This window comes from Electrona antarctica, assembly GCF_951216825.1.
Source record: "Electrona antarctica genome assembly, chromosome: 11".
Taxonomy (NCBI): Eukaryota; Metazoa; Chordata; class Actinopteri; order Myctophiformes; family Myctophidae; genus Electrona; species Electrona antarctica.
The window spans coordinates 49,588,231-49,609,310 of record NC_136792.1 but is presented as its reverse complement, the minus strand read 5'-3'; the positions used below and the strand labels follow the sequence as shown (position 1 = coordinate 49,609,310).

Genomic DNA, 21,080 nt, shown 5'->3' with positions numbered 1-21,080 from the left:
GCATGATAATGTACAATGAGGATGATAATGATGCTAATGCTAACGATGCTGCTGGTTGTTATCAAGGCCGGTCATAATCAGTGATGGAAAAGGTACTGTTTTACTAAAGTAAAAGTATCAATGCTGCAACGTAGAACTACTCTGTTGCAAGTAAAAGTCCAGAATTCAAAATGTACTTGAGTAAAAGTACAAGTATTGGCATCAGAATGACCTCAAAGTAGCCTACCAAAAGAAGAAAGTATTCACTATGCATTTCAAGTTTTCAAAAGTATACAAATATTTTAAAAACAGCAGATCTACAAGCTCACAATGCATCACGATGCGACGCATTATGAGCTTGTACATCTGCTATTTTCAAATGGCCGAAATGTATATATAGGGCTGAAGTGGTTAATGTTTTGTAATAATAATCACAGTAAATGTAGTAACTGAAGTTTTCAAATAAATGTAGTGGAGTAAAAGCTTTTTTGTCCCTCTGAGATGTAGTGGAGTAGAAGTAAAAAGTATTGGAAATCGGAAAGTAAAGTACAAATATCTCAAAATTGTACTTAAGTAAAAATACTTCCACCACAGGTCATAATAACAGTGATTACATCCCTGTACATATACATATGTATGTAATTTATATACAATGACAATAACTAGAGGGATTGGCGATTAGCGTGGTGATGCTAATGGTGATTAGCGTGGTGATGCTAATGGTGATTAGCGTGGTGATGCTAATGGTGATTAGCTGCATGCTACGACCGTCTCAAGACTTAAATTGTGTTCCTTCCTTCCTCCTATGATGGAGATAGAGAGAGAGAGAGAGAGAGAGAGAGAGAGAGAGCTCTCCTTCTCTAAATGACTGTCTCTCTTTCTCTCTCTCTCTCTCTCTCTCTCTCTAATAATATTTCATTTTATGTTATACCGTATGTTATATTATGTTCTCATTACAATTAGCCCTTGGCTAAGTCCCTCCCCAACCCGTCTTTGTCCAATAGGCAGGTTAGCAGCGAGGAGGAGACAGGGCAAGCTGTCCTCCTCCCCCATAGAGATGCATGTTAAATGACAGGATTTCTCCATATAAATAATCCATAATTTCAGTAGCGAGAGCATCAAAATTTATTTTTTTCCACTCTACACCAAATCCCTGCGGCAAAAAAACGTTGCGGATCGACAAGCTGCGTTCTTGGCTATAACGTTCGCGAGAATAATATGGTAAATGGTGCTTTTATAAAGCACTTTACATAGATTGTGCATTACATTCACCCATTTTCACACGCACGCACGCACGCACGCACGCACGCACGCACGCACGCACGCACGCACACAGACACATTGGGCAGTATTATGCGTGTCTTAAGTACCAGGTCTTATTACTTAACTTAAGACCTGGAGGCGTGGTCAATGCTGTTTGGCCATTCAGAATAGCCAAATGGCATTGATCACACCTCCAGGTCTTAAGTTAAGTAATAAGACCTGGTACTTAAAGGACCACTTCACCACTTTCCAACATCTCTTCATATAATTGGTCCTCACTAATGTTCATGATAAACCACCACCATTTTTTCCTACTCAGTCTGTGTCTCATAGGAGGGCTTTTGGCAGTTTGGACACCCGTCCACCAGTGACATCTTCATTAGGCAGATTTTTTTTAATCACGATTTGTTTTAAAATATATTTAGATTTGTATTATCGTGACAACGATGGCTTCAACTTTTGCATTGTAACTTTTCAGTAAAAGAAAGCCTGCCGTTTCTATTAGCTTGGATTCACCATCGATGATGTCACTGGTGGACGGGTTTCTGAACTGCCCACAGCCTTTCTATGAGACACAGACTGAGTAGGAAAAAATGGTGGTATTTTATCATGAACATTAGTTAGGACCAATTATAGGAAGAGAAGTTGAAAAGTGGTGAAGTGGTCCTTTAAGACGCATAATACTGCCCATTGTTTCAACATTGTTTCAACAAGTGGGTCTATAAAGATATGAATAAAAAAGGAACGGAATGGAAATCAACCTGTTCTAACTGTCATATTTGTCAAATGTCTCCTGGCTGTCTCTGCATGTAAAGGGGGAAATGAACACACCTGTCCTCTATGAATACACGCACATACACGCGCACGCACGCACGCACGCACACACACAGCCAGTCCCTCCTTGAACACACATAAAATACACTCCCAAGGGATTAGGCAAATAAGGGCAACTTACTCAAGTTACACGCACACGCACACGCACACGCGCACACACACACACGCACGCGCACGCGCACATGCAGTTATTGTACTGAGGAACGTGCTGTACTTACCCAGGAACATTCTGTTGACTTATTGCATTCATTTCCATAACCTCTCCCTATGTATCTCTGGCTCTCTCCGAGAGCTTTGAATTTACCACTGTGACAGATAGCACATGGATGGCGTTCACATACACAGGCTAGAGATGCACCCAATATTCAGCAACGCCTTGCTCAAGCCTCCAGGACGCTTCCCCGTTTTTCCTACCCGATTTCGCACCAGTGAGGGGGAGGGAGGGCCGGGGGGGTGCAAGGCGACGGCCCTATACAGTTAGTTGAATCGTCAAAACTCCTGCATTTGATCATCCATTTATTCCATTAGAATAGACCATAGACCATTTTATGATTTTATCTGTATTCTTGGAAAAATATAAAAATATGACAAGGCTATGAAAAGGCTACACACATTCATACAGCGATGCCGGAGGAAACCATGCAAGGCACCAACCTGCACATCGGGAGCAATTAGGGGTTCAGCGTCTTGCTCAAGGACACTTGAGCAAGACACCAACTCTGGGTGGAGGCCGCGGGATCGAACCGGGAACCTCGCGGTTCCATTCCAGGCCACTCTACCACTGAGCCACTCCCTCCCACAGATATGGATGGTGCTGGGGTTGAGGAAGGTTAAAATGGACATGTTTTGACCCCCGAAAACTACAATGACGGTGATAAGCGACTCACCGCTCACCCCAACACATCTCTCTGGTTTTACTAACCACCGTTTCGGTGGTCACCTTATCACCTAAAACTGTAGTACGAATAGGCCTTAACCCATTTTGAGCATTATGTTATGCTTTAGCTATTGAAAAATAGCAGATCTACAAGCTCATAGCGCGCCACCGAGTGGCGCGCTACGAGCTTGTAGGTCTGCTATTTTTGAAAAATCGAAGAACGACTGACATAGAAACATAGCTTTTTCAGAAAACTGTCAGGATGTAGAAGACATTTTTAGAATCTGATCTCAGGTCAAAATGGGTTACACCAAATCCCTGCAGGCAAAAAAAACGTTGCGGATCGACAAGCTGCGTTTTTGGCTATAACGTTCTCGAGAATAATATGGTAAATGGTGCTTTTATAAAGCACTTTACATAGATTGTGCATTACATTCACCCATTTTCACACACACACGCACGCACGCACACACGCGCGCACGCACGCACGCACGCACACACACACACACACACAGACACATTGGGCAGTATTATGCGTGTCTTAAGTACCAGGTCTTATTACTTAACTTAAGACCTGGAGGCGTGGTCAATGCTGTTTGGCCACTCAGAATAGGTAGGTCTGCTATTTTTAACGACTGACATAGAAACATAGCTTTTTCAGAAAACTGTCAGGATGTAGAAGACATTTTTAGAATCTGATCTCAGGTCAGAATGGGTTAACGGGGCCACTGTTGGAGTTGAACTAACAGTCAGGATTTTGCTGTGTGTAGCTGGGGGCGGGGAGGGGGAAGAAGAAAAGAGTTCTCCCTCAAAGCACCTGGAACAGAAGTGTATATCACACACATACACGCACACACGTGCGTGCACACACACACACACGCACAGCAACATGCAGAAGGTAGTGTAATCTACCTGTGCCACATCACCCATACACTGTAAAGCCCCGAGTGATATTTGAACTCTGAGAGTACAAATGGACCCGAAAGGGTTTCTCTGTATTTGTTTTTTTTACAGTGCAGCTGAATAATCACCCGCCTTTCACATCCTGTTCCACACACACACACACACACACACACACACACACACACACACACACACACACACACACACACACACACACACACACACACACACACACACACACACACACACACACACACACACACACACACACACACACACACACACACACACACACACACACACACACACACACACACACACACACACACACACACACACACACACACACACACCTCCCTTAAGTAAATACCTAATGGAAGGCTAAGCTCTCTGCCTGAACCCAGGCAGGCGCGTGACGCGCACACACGCACGCACACGCACACACAAAACAGAGCATGACGCTTCATAATTTGACCTGCTCGTGTTCTTCTCTTCTCATCTCATATACCTCTCCTGCTCTATCCACTCACTCCCCACCACACGGGAACGGGAACTGTGTTAAAGCGCCCATGCACGAACACGATAATCTTTCACCCACTTCTTCTTCTTTACAACTTCTTTGTAAGCCCGTGACGTGACAGTGAGGAGAGATATCTGACTGCGTCTGTGTCTCCTGCTAGAGAAACAGGGCAGGATTTCTACACCAATGAACAGATCAGCTGATGTGCATCAAACAGCCAGTCTGTCCGTGCCAGCCGAGCTGTGGCTTCAGAGAATGAGGAACCGACGGCTCGCTTTCACAGTCCGTTAAGATCCTACAGTCCCATGTGACAAAACTGGACCATCAGCATAATGTGCAACAGGGAGAGGGGGGACGGACGGGGACGGGCGAGTGAAATTAAATTTTGTCGCCGTCTGGCGTAAAACCTTGTATGTCCAAAAGGGTTAGTTTTAAACACACACACACACACACACACACACACACACACACACACACACACACACACACACACACACACACACACACACACACACACACACACACACACACACACACACACACACACACACACACACACACACACACACACACACACACACACACACACACACACACACACACACACACACACACACACACGTGTGCATTGTAGATGCTTGTAGATAGTAGTATAGAAGCTTGTAGATATTAACACACACAATCCGTGTCCCCTAACATCACATCGCGACGTGTTGTGAGCTTGTAGATTGGCTATTTTTGCAACTTTTCTGTGACACTGTATAGTATGGCATTAACTGATTCCATGCAGTTACCATTTTTTCTACATTCTCTAATTGTGTAGACTTCTTGTAAATTAAGAAAAGGACATGTTTGACAAAAATGTAACTCTTAAGAGAGGGGTCCATTTGGTTTCATTTTACACTCAAGAGTTAAAGATCTAAGGGTCCATTTGGTTGCCAACTCTCCATCATTGAGCTGGGGACCACCTGGAGTGTTTGTTCAGTTAACAGGAGTCTTCATGTCTCTCCAGCTTTTTATTAAACGGAAAACGCATTTTCAGGTCGGGATACCAATTGTATCCAATCAGGATAGAGAACTAAGCTGAGAAATGAAGCTGATAAATGGCTATACTTTCTCCTAATTGGCTAAAATTTAGTCACCTACAGTACCCGCAAATGTATTCTCTGTTTATTAAAGAGGTGGAGAGACAGAGAACACTCTATAGCTTTGTCTTAACCAAAAATATATAACTTACCCTAGCTTTAATTATACTCTTATACCTGTATGTGTGTATTTTCACGTACGTATTTCTTTGTTCATTAATTAAATTGTATTGTGATGCAAACATTATTTTGTAGGACTATAGTAGTACTTGGTTTAGACTAGTCATTGGTTAGACCAGTCATTAGTCCTACAACTACAACCTATCTCAAACCCTCACCATAACCTCCCACGGGGCAGCACACCTAAACCTAACCTTAACCCATGTCTAACCAATGACTAGTCTAACCCATTTTGGGCGGGAAGCCGGGAACCCCTTTTGGTGTTAGCATTATGATATGCTTTAGCTATTGAAAAATAGCAGATCTACAAGCTCATAGCGCGCCACCGAGTGGCGCGCTACGAGCTTGTAGGTCTGCTATTTTTGAAAAATCGAAGAACGACTGACATAGAAACACTTTTCAGAAAAGTGTCAGGATGTAGAAGACATTTTTATAATCTGATCTCAGGTCAGAATGGGTTAACCCATGTCTAACCAATGACTAGTCTAAACTAAGTATGCACCCCCTATACTACACCATGTTGCAGTGACTAGTCTAAACTACGTATGCACCCCCTATACTACACCATGTTGCTACTACACCATGTCTAACCAATGACTAGTCTAAACTAAGTATGCACCCCCTATACTACACCATGTTGCAGTGAAACGGGACTTCCCCGTTCTCCCAGTCTGTGACTCAGTGAAAGTGACAGACACAAGACAAGGCAACGTGGCAGCAGGCAAGACCAAACATTGCATCATAGAGTACGTGGTGTCAGCATCTTTATAAATGCACCACGTCTCTGTATTTCTGTAATGCTCTTAACTTGAGAACCGTTTGCCCCATCGACTTAAAATTCGACACACGCGTTCTACACCCCCACAGAGAGTGCTGCAGTGCCCTGTGTCGAGTCGGTCGGACCCACGGTTGTCCAGAGCCGCCACAAAAGGCCTCTCTGCCCGGGCTCTGGACAGAGAGACCCCTGCCCTGGCTCCATATGAAGCTGGCCTGTTCCGACATCACAACACTCCATATTTGGGCATGCCTGACACAGAACTGACACAGTCACTTCTCAAATCAGTCTGGACAGAGGCCGCCTGACACGCATTTCATAACGGCACCTGTTACGTAGCCACGTTGTTGCTGATATGTCATCAGCCAGCGCCACGCTTTCCATGCTTCTCACGGTTGACAAAAATAGCGCCGTTCGAGACTTGAGAGTAAAAACCTACGGTATATAGTAAACGATTCAGTAGTCCACTCACTCCACTGTCAGATTCAGTAGTACAAAAGACGACAGATGTGTGGGGTGAGTTTAGTGAATGATAAGGAGTCGTCGCAGGACACATAGCAGTAGCTGCGCAGTGTGCATTGATATTCACCTTTATGCAAACGACACAGTCTTATATTGTGTTGCTGACACAGCCCAGCTTGCCACCAGTAAGCTGCAGCTGGCATTTAATACTCTCCAGGTTGCCCTGTTTGAGCTCAGGCTTGTCCTAAATACAAGCAAAACTAATATTTGATATTGCTGTATTTAGTGTATGTTGTTGATTTTTGTGCTTTGTATTTCGGCTACATTGAAAATGAGGGCCTGCCCCTCAATTGTACTCCGAGTTTAAATAAAGGTTATGATACAACGTCAAACGAGTGTTTTTCCTCAACCCGCACCACAGACCAATCAGAAGCCTCGGCTCCATTTCAACCGTATTATGTCCCGCCTATAGGAGACTCTCCAGACTGATTTGAGAAGTGACATTTCAGATGCGCGGAACGCAGCTAATCAGGCTGGAACCCAGGCTACAGAACTCCGTACATGTATATAGGAATAAAGGGACACAGAGAGACAGATACAAAAATCTCCATATATGGGCATAAAAGGGATGGGTGGAACGGGTACTCTGACACGGGTACAACGGGTGTTACATAGCCGGGTGGGGCATGGATCTCCAACTTCCATCGTTAGCGACTCGGTGCTCTACAGCCGGGCACCAGTCTAGTGTCTACAAATGCACCAAGTCTCTGTACGTGTATAAGTACGTCTGGAATCCACGTAACTCGAGAACCATTCGCCCCACCGACTTCAAATTCGACACACGCGTTCCACACCACCGCAGGGAGTGCAGTGCCCGGTGTCGAGTCCGTTGGATAGCCGGTTGTCCAGAACCAGCACAAAAGCCTCTGCCCGGACTCTGGACAGGGCCCAAATTAGCCTTATTGATCACACCTGATCACCCCTAGATCTCCATATATGGAGCTGGCCTGTTCTGACTTCACACTGATGTTCTGACCTCTACATGACTATTTGGGCATGCCTGACAAAGAACTCCATATATGGGCATAAAAGGGACACATACATAATAACTGGGCCTGTTCTAAGTAGGCCAGTACCTGACGAGCACAGCTCTAGTTAGATCTAATTTAACTTTCAATGCAAGTTCAATTATTGTTAAACATCTTACAAGACGTCCACAATTAGAGAATGTAGAGGAATTGTTAATTTGATCAACGTTTGCCTGTTATCTCTCCTAATGGTACCGACATCAATACAGCATGGAATTGTGGACAAACTATTATCCAACGACAACACAATTTTGTTTTGGGTCCGACTCCGAGAGGCTAAGGGCAGTATTATGCGTGTCTTAAGTACCAGGTCTTATTACTTAATTTAAGGCGTGGTAATTTTTCTTTACCCAGGGAGGTAGCTGAGCACAGGTGCTCATTTTCAGCAACGCCCTGTTCGGCCACTCAGAATAGCCAAATGGCATTGATCACGCCTCCAGGTCTTAAGTTAAGTAATAAGACCCTAAGAAACGCATAATACTGCCCTTTATGTGCAAATGGCTCAAATGGCAAACTGGAAAAAAGAATGATCCTTGACATTGGAAAAGGGTTGAAAACCACTAGTTTAAGAGGCCAGTGTGCCACAAGAACGGCTACGCTAGTTTGCTTACATTATTCTAGGTTATGTTAGTGTGCTCACTGTATCATTCTAGGCACTTCAACATGACATGGCATTTCAAAACATGTGCCAGTGTTTTGGTCCGTTTATTTATGTCATACTACGGCAGCGTTAAACATACAGTACGTAGGCCTACACTCTCAAGAGTTAAACTAAAGCTGCAATCTGTAAAATGTACAACAACATAGCCCACCACAACTCGTTCAAACAACTAACCTTGATGACTATTTCTATGTATTTTGATGTATTACCAATGCCATGTGTTGTTCTTGCTTACTTGCTTAAATTGTAATTTGATTCCTTGTTCCAGTACCAACCACTCAGGCAAGGCAAGGGGGGGGGGGGGGGGGGGGGGGATATGAGCTCCAGGCAGTAGCCTACTAGCTTACTCTGACACCAGGGTCTCGAGGTGTCAACGGAAGAGACCCCCACTATAAACAGCTATAGTGTAGATTCTGTCTGAACACAAACATGAAATGCCATTGACAATGAATGGAGAATTTACGTCATATGTGTCCGAGTGTCAAATCGGCTGGGTCATGTTGCCGATCATATCGTGCGTCTCTATGAAGAGGTCTAGGTCCTTACTTTGATCTTGTGGATGGACTTCTCCTCGTCCATGCTCTGCGTCCACACCGTGATGCCGGACTTGTTGTAGGTCAGCGTCCATCCCTCCTCGCACAGACACTCCGCCTTGAAGCTGGCGAACGCCCGGTCGTCCGGGATAGTCACGCCGTCCCCGGACATATGGATCTGGAGATCTGTGGAGAGAAAAAAAGCGGTGGAAAGTTCCCATGGATTAAAGTTCTCTCGGGACTGCAACGCTCTATAGAAGCCTGCAGCGTGTCTGCATGCGCAGTTGTGAGCTTGTAGATCGGCTATTTTCGGTCATTAGTTTATTTTAAGATGAAACGAGTATTTGAAGTGATCAAACTAGCGTTAGAATACAAGTTTAGAAGCATCTTCCAGAAACATGAATGGTCTCAGAAATGTCCTGATCTCTGCAGCCGGTCGGGCCCCTAAAACATCATCATTACATTTTCCCTCTTGAGATTTTATTTTTGCTTTATTCCATTTAGAAAGTAACCAAGTACATTTACTCAAGTACAGTCACTTCACTACAGTTTGGACTTGAGGCATACTTTTACTTTACTGGAGTATTTCCAAATTGCAATACATTTTTACTGTTCTACTCCACTACATTTCAGAGACAAATATTGCACTATTGTAGCCTACTCCACTACAACTATTTGAAAACTTTAGTTACTTTGTAGATTGTTTATTATTACAACAAAACATACAGTAACCACTTCAGCCCTATATACATTTCGGGCCATTTGAAAATAGCCGATGACCAGACAGTGGCCTTGTGGTTAGAGTGTCCGCCCTGAAACTGGGAGGTCGGGGGTTCGATACCCCGGCCGGGTCATACCAAAAGACTGTAAAAATGGGACCCTATATGCCTCTCTGCTTGGCGCTCAGCATCAATGGGTTGGATTGGAGGTCAAATCAACGAATGATTCCCGAGCGAGCGCGGTGCACGCTGCGGCTAAAGGCTCTTTCATAGTCTGGATTTTCGGTGGTGAGGTGACCACCGAACTACAACATGACGTCACTGAGCCGTGGTGAAGAGCAAACCACCGCTCTCCCCAGCCCTTCTCTCTGTTTTTACTCACCACCGCTCAACGTTATTTCAGCTCCGGTGGTCACCTCACCACCGGAGCGGTGGTCACCTCACCACCGAAAATCCAGACTATGAATGAGCCTTAACTGCTCCAAGAGATGGGTTAAATGCGGAGAACAAATTTCACTGCGGTAACGCGTGTGACTAATCCACGACTTTGACTTTGCAAGCTCACAGCTCTGTGAGCTTGCAGATCTGCTATTTTCAAAGGATTCATTAATACATTTGAGTTACATTGTGAATAAATACATTGTGAAATGGGACATATCACTGTTATATTATATTATAATGGGTACTTTTACTTTTGTACTTTAAGTATATTTTTAAGTATATTTTGATACCAATACTTTTGTACTTTTACTCACGTAAAAAAAAATATTCCTTACTTTTACTAGCATATATACTATAGTATACTATTTTCTATTGATACTTTTACTTAAAAAGTTAAAAATCTGAGTATAGGCTACTGTTTTCCACCACTGATGAACGATTGATTGATTGATTTTTTTTTACACATTTCAAACCAAAACAAAAACTGCTACTTTGTGGACGAACCAGGATCAGTATTAGCACCAAGACTTGTTTACAACAAGGTCCACCTTTTTCAATTCATCAGAACATTTAAAGACGTACGAAACGAATCATACTCGTAATAAAGAAAGTTAAAAAAAAATATATATATATATAATTATGTACAGTATGGGGAGAGGGGGCTCAGACTTAATTTACAGGGGCCAGTCCAATTAAAACTCACCAAACGGATGGATGAATGGATGAATGGATGGATGAATGGATGGATGGATGGATGCAGACTGGATTCAAGCACCCAGTGCTGTCTGTCTGTCGGCCAGCCGGAGTCCCGACTCCCAGTCAGATCAGTAGTCCAGTCTTTCTCTCTTGTCGTCCTTTACAATCTTGGCTGTTTCAGTTCCTTCCAGCTGGAGCTGCTCGATCAGTGCAGGGGACGAATAACTTCTCTCACTCCTAATTTAATTTTCCTCTTTTTTGCATTGAAGAAGAAGAACAAGAAGAAGAAGAAGAAGAAGAAGCCTTTTGTAAAAACCAACCAACCGACCCGAGCGAGGAGCCGCGTCTTGTGATGTACGTGTGTGTGTGTGTGTGTGTGTGTGTGTTCTCTACCTACCTAACCGCCGCCGCCTCCTCTCTCTCTAACGTAGCGGCTGCTCTATTCCCATGAACATCAACAACAGGGAAACAGCGTGCGTCGCAAAACAACAACAATTAACAATTAATAACAAACACGTCCCGAGTCCCGACAGCAGGCCTTCGATCGATCAGAAGTGATCGATCTGTTAATTCCCAGTGATCGATATATATCGCTGTCGATAAGTTTCAGTCCACACAGACACGCAGTGGCTTTTCCTCCTCCTCCAGCAACCATATGTTAGCCTACGGTCTCTGCGTCTCTCTCTCTCTCTCTCTCTCTGCGCGTGTTCTCTCTCTCTCTCTCTCTCTCATAGAAAGCACAGTGCGGATATGACAGACAGACAGACAGGACAGGTGGTTGGGACTGATGATGCGGTGAGGAAGAGGAAGGTGAGAACCTTCCATAGAGAACCGCCTCCTCGTGATGCGCGCACGCACGCACGCACGCACACACACACACACACACACACATCCTTTTTTTTTTGGGGGGGGGGGGGGGGGGGGGGGTCTGGATTATTTTACGTTTTCTTTTTCTGTAGGTCTGTGTGTCTACTCCACTACATCTCAGAGGCAAATAGGCTATTGTACATTATTATTTGGCAACTTTATAGCTACTACTACTACTAATAGTTACTTTGTGGATTTTGACTATTATTAGGCTATTGCAAAAACATTCATTGGAATGAAAATAGCAAAATGTACAAATGAGTTTCTTGTTCAGTGCTCAGAGATCCGGTTTAGAGCCCCGCCCACTGTAACCGCTAAATGCCACCATACACACATACATGCGGTTTCCGTATCCGTTCCGTCCCAGACCGGATATCAATCCCATTTCTTTTTTTTTTCAGACGAAATATACTGAATGAAAGTGGAACATAGATGACATCTGCTGGTGAGATGCGTGTATTGCAGTCAAAATCATGTGACGCAGCATGCTGCTGCATAATGTTTGAATTTCAGTTTGACTGAACTGAAACGTGAAATGGCAACAACTAAATATTGATACAAGCTCCAAAGATTTGCAGTACGAATATAAAGAAAAAATCACACCCGTGTGAACTGAGTGGTGCAACTACACATTTATTGTTATAGTTACTGTACATTTAGAACCATAGCAACCATGCTCGTATTTTTGGTACGAACAAACACAGGTACACGGGTACACGGGTACAAAGCCAGTTGTTGGAGTGCCACTCAAAAAGAGAAACGGTCCGGGCACTCAAGGTTAAAATGAGGAGGATAGCCTTTATTAAATTCATCAGGGCAAGAAGAATATGTTAATATAGCCATGCAAAAAAATATAGGGTGCTCAGGAAAATAAATTGCTCAGGAAATAATGGTATACCTATAGTTCCCTATAGGTCGATCGATTTCAATCAGACATACGGTAATCAATTTAGGCCAATCTCAATTGTACTTGTTTTAATTGATGTTGATTATAATTATGTGGTGAAATATGTTATTTTATTCAGACCCTTACCCACCTTTGAGCACTCATCGTGAGCATAGAATTGAGAAAAATGACCCATGGGGACAACCAGGAAGGACCTCCAGAGAGACCGAGTCTGCTCACTAACCCTACCCGCCTATGAGCACTCATCGTGGGCATAGATTTGGGCGAAAAAATCTGATCTATAAATTAAATCATGAATGCCATGAATCATGATTAACTAACTACAGTTAATTCATGATGAATTGATCATAAATGAATAATGAATTGTGATGAAATAATGCTTAACTAATGCTTAACTAATGTATTAGTTAATCATTAGTTAATCATTATTTCATGAACCTTATCTGCAAGTGTTACCCAAACCTTGTTGAACTCACCTTAGAATGCCACCAAGGTATCTACTACTCTAAAGCAAGTGTCTTGCACACCTAAAGGCAACAGCAGTGGTGGAAAAAGTACTCACATTTGTACTTTATTAAAAGTACAAAAGTATTGGTATCAAACTATCAATTTATTTAAAGTACTAAAAGTAGAAAGTACTCTTTATGCAGAATGTCTCATTTCATGTTTTCAAATGCTCTGCTACTTCTCGCTACAGACTTTCTGGGGCAGAACCTTCCGGTTCTGCCCCAGAAATCATCTTGACTTGAATCCACGCTGTAGGCCGGGTGGGGTCCCTTGTCTCTGCGTGTTTATTCCGGGTGGGGTCCCTCGTCTCTGCGTGTGTAGGCCGGGTGGGGTCCCTCGTCTGCCGGGGGTTGTATTGACTATGTTTAACTTCTCAAACACGATTATTGACTATAAATATTTACCACAGGAACAACATTATCATGAATCATCCTTCAAGACCAAATCCTACAGTGAGACTGCTTTTAGTTCATACTATGTGCCCAGACCCTCTGTAGCCTCCCAATCCCATCCACTGCATGATTAAGACCATTTAAAACAACAGCGTTGAACCATAGTGCTGTAGGCCTACCCTCAGTAAGCAATTGTATAAAATACGAAGAGTAAAACAATAAACAACAGACAGGGGGAAGAAACGCAGAACACAACAGTGGTAAAGGATGAGTATTCTTTATAAATGTATTATGGATCGGCATTTGTATCTTTTGTGTAAATGTGTAACCTTTGCAGTGTGGGGGGATAACCACGGTTGAACGTCTATGGTGTCATATCAATACATAAAGTTGAAGACAGTCCTACGCATGAGCAGTTCATTGTTCAGAGGAACAATTATAGGTTATATTTAAGTGATTTATTTTATTACTATTGTAAAACTCTTTATATAAATATTCTTACTGGTATATGATTTATGGTTTGACATGTGACAGTTAATACATGTGACAAGTGACATGTGACCTCAGACACCAGGCTCTGTGCAGTGGAGGGGGACCTCAGACACCAGGCTCTGTGCAGTGGAGGGGGACCTCAGACACCAGGCTCGGTGCAGTGGAGGGTGACCTCAGACACCAGGCTCGGTGCAGTGGCAGGGGACCTCAGACACCAGGCTCTGTGCAGTGGAGGGGGACCTCAGACACCAGGCTCGGTGCAGTGGAATGGGACCTCAGACACCAGGCTCTGTGCAGTGGAGGGGGACCTCAGACACCAGGCTCTGTGCAGTGGAGGGTGACCTCAGACACCAGGCTCGGTGCAGTGGAGGGGGACCTCAGACACCAGGCTCTGTGCAGTGGAGGGTGACCTCAGACACCAGGCTCTGTGCAGTGGAGGGTGACCTCAGACACCAGGCTCGATGCAGTGGCAGGGGGACCTCAGACACCAGGCTCGGTGCAGTGGCGGGGGACCTCAGACTCCAACCTCGGTGCAGTGGAGGGGGACCACAGACTCCAACCTTGGTGCAGTGGAGGGGGGCCTCAGACACCAGGCTCTGTGCAGTGGAGGGGGACCTCAGACTCCAACCACGGTGCAGTGGAGGGGGACCACAGACTCCAACCACGGTGCAGTGGAGGGGGACCTCAGACTCCAACCACGGTGCAGTGGAGGGGGACCACAGACTCCAACCACGGTGCAGTGGAGGGGGACCTCAGACTCCAACCACAGTGCAGTGGAGGGGGACCTCAGACTCCAACCACAGTGCAGTGGAGGGGGACCACAGACTCCAACCACGGTGCAGTGGAGGGGGACCACAGACTCCAACCACGGTGCACTGGAGGGGGACCTCAGACACCAGGCTCGATGCAGTGGCAGGTGGGGTGCACCAGGTAACTCTTCAATCATGATGATGTTCATTGTACCATGATTTAATCTGCAGTCTGGGAACCAAACGACTCAATGGAGATATTCTAGGATTTCCAGACACACCGGTGGTGTGTGTTGTTCAAGGAGAAGATCAGAGGGGTTTACCCGCGAGGCAAGCCATTGATCTGCTATTGATATGATCAGCCTCTCCTCGTAAGAAGTCTGAGTGTCTGATGTTGGACTTCAACAGTGGTGGAAGAAGTACACAGAGGTTTCACTTAAGTAAAAGTATAGCGATACCACAAATAAAGAAATACTCTGTTATGAGTAGAAGGCAGGTATTCAAGATTTGACTACTATTGGCATCAAGCTATACCTTAAAGATGGAGTGCCACAATTTTTGTATTTTTCCAGTTTTTCTTGTGTCTATGAGGTGACAGTACTTCATTAGACACCCTGGAGTCGCTTTTATGTGCAATGTTGTATTAACTTTGTATTTAGGGTTTCTTCCTGGAGGCTGAACCCTTGACAGTCAAACGGGCCAATGAAATAAACAGTAATATAGTGACATCACATTATCAGCCCCTCCCTTAACCCCTCCCTTTGTATCATACAACTACAGCTGTGGGTGCGGCGTCAGATCAGGTGGATCACCAACCATCACCACCCACCAGGCAAACCAGGCATACTTAATGAACTGGTGGGGGTGCCCACATAAAAGCATGATTTAAAAAAATACTGTACACTTTTTGGAAAAAGTTCCTCCTCCTTATATTATAATAATACCTGATGATCATGTTTTATGGTGGAAAAGAATCGTGGCAAATTCAAGATTTTCCCAAAACCTTTCGAAAATACAGATCTACAAGCTCACAAGACAATAATAATCTAAACATGCAAAGTAACTTGAGACTAAAGATTTCAAGTAATCCTATGTAAAACGTACATTATACTTACCTCTGAGATGTAGTGGAGTAGAGGTGTAAAGTAGTGGAGTGTAAACTATCAAAAGACAATATAACACTCAAGAAAGTAGTAAGTATAGCAAGAGTATGTTAAAACATAACTTATACGATTTGGGGTTGTTGTATATTGTCTCCCTGCCCTTCTATTGAGACATTTAGATTGAGTGAAAGTTCATGTCTCACATGGACACATCTGACACAAATTTCGACCTGATGGTCAAGATTCAATTTCTCCCCTGAGCAAGCAAAAAGCATAAATGATAAATAGTAGCCTATACAGAGGTAGATCGAGTTATTTGTACATTAGGTTAATTGTCATTAGTTTTTCCATCTTGTCGTCGTATTAGCCTATATTATTAGCCTGTTAAAGGACCACTTCACCACTTTTCAAGCTATCTTCATACACTAATAATCATGATAAAATGCCTACTTGATATTTAGTAGGCTGTATTATTGAATTGTATACTCAGTCTGTGTCTCATAGGAGGGCTGTGGGCAGTTCAGAAACCCGTCATGATGAGGAATCCAAGCTAATAGAAACTGCAGGCTTTCTATTCCTGAAAAGTTTTTTTTTTTGCAAGTTGCAAATGGAAGCCATTGTTCCCACGATAATACAAATCTAACATTTTTGTAAAAGAAAATCTGCCTAACGATGATGTCATTGGTGGACGGGTTGCTGAACTGCCTACACCCCGCCTATGAGACAGATTGAGTAGAAAATAAATTGTGCCATTTTATCATGATAATAGTGAGGACCTATTATATGAAGATAGGTTGAAAAGTGGTGAAGTGGTCCTTTAAACCCAACAGCCCTTCAGACTTGGAGAAGATCAATAGAAGATCAATCGCTTTGGTCGCCTAATAAACTCTCTGATCTGATGGGTAATGGCAGATCAATGAAGCATAATGCATATTGGCTACTCCACGGTTCTTAGGAGAATATACACATAATAATTAGGTCGGTTCCACCTAATTAAGGCATTAAGGCAAAACAAGAAGGAAAAAAAATCAATAGAAAAAGTAGCTATAAGCTTTTTTTGCTGCAGAACTATGTTTGCAAATATGTACTAGAACTTTTTTACTCACAAACCAGTTGATCAGGAAATGTGCAAGGACTTGGCTATAGCCTGTAGTCCTTATATACATTTATGCTATATACACTATACCAGGGGTAGGCAACCTTTGTTATCAAAAGAGCCATTTTTGTCCCCAAAAAGTATTACAATTCTATCTCGAGCCGCAAAAATATCTTTGCTTTAATAAAGCAAACTTTATTTGTGATTGTTCTGGTCTTTCAATATTACATTTTATTGTTTGCTAATTTCTCAAAGCAAATCAAGTATACCAGTAAGCCAGCATGCAGCATTGGTGGTGAAAACAACAAAGATGTCTTGGCATTCATACATTTCTTATTTTTATCTGGTGTATAGGCAACATTGTTTTGCAATATCAAAATGAAAGAATAACTTTATGCATACTACAATAATAAATTATGATTGAAATGTAAAAAAAAAAAAAAAAAAAATCACACCCATGTGAACTGAGTGGTGTAAGGTCTTATATAGACTGATCAACTGTGGTCTGACGTCATGTCTGACGTAATGAAATCACACCCGCGTGAACTGGGTGACCATAGCAACTATGCTCATTTTTTGGTACGAACAGACACGTAAACTAACAAAGCTGAAATCACACCCGGGTGAACTGGGTGACCATATAGCAACCATGCTCATTTTTTTCGTACGGACAGACACGTAAACTAACAAAGCCAGTTGTAGGAGTGGTTTACACCACTCAAAAAGGAAAAGAAAACCTCTTATTCCTTTTCATACTTCTTTGCCCTAGCAACTGGGAGCCACAGGAGAGGGCCTAAGAGCCCCATGCGGCTCTAGAGCAGCAGGTTGCCTACCCCTGCACTATACACTCCACTACACTATGCCTATAGGCCTATACATAAATGATCATGGGATCCAGACTAAAAGGATAACACAAAAAGGTCCGGGAAATGTATATGTAGCCTATTCAATTCATCAACACATAAGACATTATATAGGCTAACACGATAGGTCTATAGGACCTGGCTAATATCATCAACAAAATAATGCAAACACTTTAGGCTACGTACAAAATAGATGGGAAAATAATATAGCTAAATTTTTTGCTTTGTAACGTGCAGTAGCCTATATAGCTTTCTAGTCTACATATGCCTAATCTAATATTCAAAACAGCTATAAGATCAGACACACAGTAGTCTAAGCTTAGTAAACTTACATTAAAAAATAACATCAATTAAAGTCGTTTCGAGTTTGACTGAACTTGATAAGTGGACACATATACAATTCGACAGTCAGATGATGATCACTGGTTTCGTGTTTGATTCTGGATCAGATCAAAGTCACTGGTTATTTGAACCAAAGGCTCAGGTCGCCCTTCATGTCTGTCTGAAGTGGACAGGACTCAGGAGCGATTCACTGGACAAGACACAACAAAGTGGACTTCCATTGAACACAAGGAGCACTAACGACCCGCCGAACACCTTGTTTGATGTGACGATGATGGGCTGATGATGTCTGAACTGGACCAGGGGGTATAAGACTGGACATGGACAGGTCCAGAGTTCACTCTTCTTTGGAAAGGTGAGGGGTTGGTTATAGGAAGACTTGTGCTCGCTGAACTTTTTCCACACTGACAACTTTTTCCTTTGGCACTTTTTGAGAACTGCAATGGAAGCGACCACCAAGTTCTCTAACTTCAGCATCAATCGCATTATGGGCTCTGGGTTTGGACCGTCTCCTCCTCATGCACCTATCCACACTGTTGGATATATACCTGGCGGATACTTTGGACTTTCCAGCGGCCAGGGCTGTTTGGACTCCAGTAATGTTGGACGCGTGTCGGTGCCCAGGCCTCCAGCAGCACCAATGCCCCGTGCAGCCAGTGGGCCATATCATGGGATGGACTTTGGGTTTGGATACGACAGCTACCCGACCTATGGGGCGTACGGTCTGCATCACACAGGATTCAGCCTTTATCCGAATTCTGTGCACACTCTGCACAGCAGGCCTGCAGGCTTCCCGATGAACACAGGTAAGAAATTATAGGCCTTTACGCAATGTCATGGTTTTAATTATTAATTTACATTTTTTTGCACACTTGTTTTTCGTTCTGCACATACATTTTATTTATTTTGTATGTAAGCTATAACTTACTGTTTCGACAAGTGCTAAATAAAGTGTAGACTAGCCTATTATTATTATTGGGGTTTGTGCTGTTCAGACCCTGCACATTGGTTAGTCTTTACGCATGAGCAAATTGACTTGTCATCAGGATCAGGCTATAGGCTATATGCCTTTTTAATGCAATAATCTATAAAGTTTCAATTGAATTTGAGTATTCATGACTAATTTATATGCATGTTGTTTTGTATTGGCAGGGCGACAGCCGTTGTCTTACCTGGATAACTGTAGTTACCAGCAGCAGCAGCATGTGTCAGAGAGGCCGCAGCCTCGTCCAACGAGCCGGATGAGGACAGTGTTCACCGAAAGTCAGACCAAACACCTGGACAAGATGTTTGAGGTCACCGACTACCCCGGAGTGGAGACCCGGGCTGAACTGGCAAGGGACGCCGGCCTGACCGAAGAAACTGTTCGGGTAAGTGATTATGATTATATAGGCTATAAATTGAGTGCGTAAAACCTAGCCAAACTGTTCCTTGCTTTACACATGGCGCGCGTCGTCGGCCTTTGCACAGATTCACCATTCATTGCTTCCCCCACACACAAGCATACAATATAACAGTCTCCTTTATTTCCTTCCAGGTTTGGTTTAAGAACCGCAGGGCTCGCAGGAAGAAGAAGCACTGCAGCAGAGTGGACACATCTCCGTAGTCTCGCCCCTCTGCTGCGTCCAAGCCCACCGGCCTCCACTGAAATCAATGACATATAAGCGCATCCTGCGCCTACCAGTATATTATCACATATCAGAGCCCTATGAGGCCATAATGTATATCATTATGTATGGCGCTATCCCTCTGAACGGGAGACCGCTGTCCAGGCAGACCTGGCGGCTGCCTGGGTCATCATGGTTCAAAACATCCCCAAATGGACTTGCTGCACTGCTTTAATTACAACAGCTGCACTAATGCTACAAGCAATGACAATGTGATACGTGTTTAAAGTCTGTAATTGTTTGTTTGAATTTACTGTAGGCCTTTTTTATTTATTGACTATTAGCACAACTGCTTAAAGAAACAATCAGAGACTTAAGTTTATGTAATAATTGTTACCAATCTGTTACACATCTGACACAAATTTCGACCTGATGGTCAAGATTCAATTTCTCCCCTGAGCAAGCAAAAAGCATAAATGGTAAATAGTAGCCTATACAGAGGTAGATTGAGTTCTTTGTACATTAGGTTCATTGTCATTTTGTAGCTTATTCAATTCATCAACACACAAGACATTATATAGGCTAACACAATAGGTCTAGGACCTGGCTAATATCATCAACAAAATAATGCAAACACTATTGGCTACGTACAAAATAGATGGGAAAATAATATAGCTACTCCCTTTAATTGAAAGTTAACTTTATCGCATTTGGGACATTTTTTGCTTGGTAACGTGCAGTAGCCTATATAGCTTTCTAGTCTACATATGCCTAATCTAATATTCAAAGCAGCTATAAGATCAGACACACAGTAGGCTAAGCTTAGTAAACTTACATTAAAAAACAACATAAATTATCAAGTCGTTTCGAGTTCGACTGAACTTGATCAGTGGACACATACAATTCGACACTCAGATGATGATCACTGGTTTCGTGTTTGATTCTGGATCAGATCAAAGTCACTGGTTCTTTGAACCAAAGGCTCAGGTCGCCCTTCATGTCTGTCTGAAGTGGACAGGACTCAGGAGCGATTCACTGGACAAGACACAACAAAGTGGACTTCCATTGAACACAAGGAGCACTAATCCCCAAATGGACTTGCTGCACTGCTTTATTTATTTATTACAACAGCTGCACTA

General features: G+C 43.3%; 1 protein-coding gene across 1 annotated transcript in view; it reads right to left on the bottom strand.

The window, feature by feature from the left end:
- The window catches only part of stard10 (StAR related lipid transfer domain containing 10), a 42,217-nt gene extending 30,443 nt beyond the window's left edge, over positions 1-11,774 (bottom strand). The window contains exons 1-3 of the mRNA XM_079515142.1: positions 11,414-11,774; positions 11,024-11,269; positions 9,174-9,346 (exon numbers count right to left, since the gene is read on the bottom strand). Coding sequence (XP_079371268.1) covers positions 9,174-9,332 — 159 coding nt within the window. The 5' untranslated portion in view covers positions 9,333-9,346; positions 11,024-11,269; positions 11,414-11,774. The remainder of the gene's footprint in view (positions 1-9,173; positions 9,347-11,023; positions 11,270-11,413) is intronic.
- Between the last annotated feature and the right edge of the window lie 9,306 nt (positions 11,775-21,080).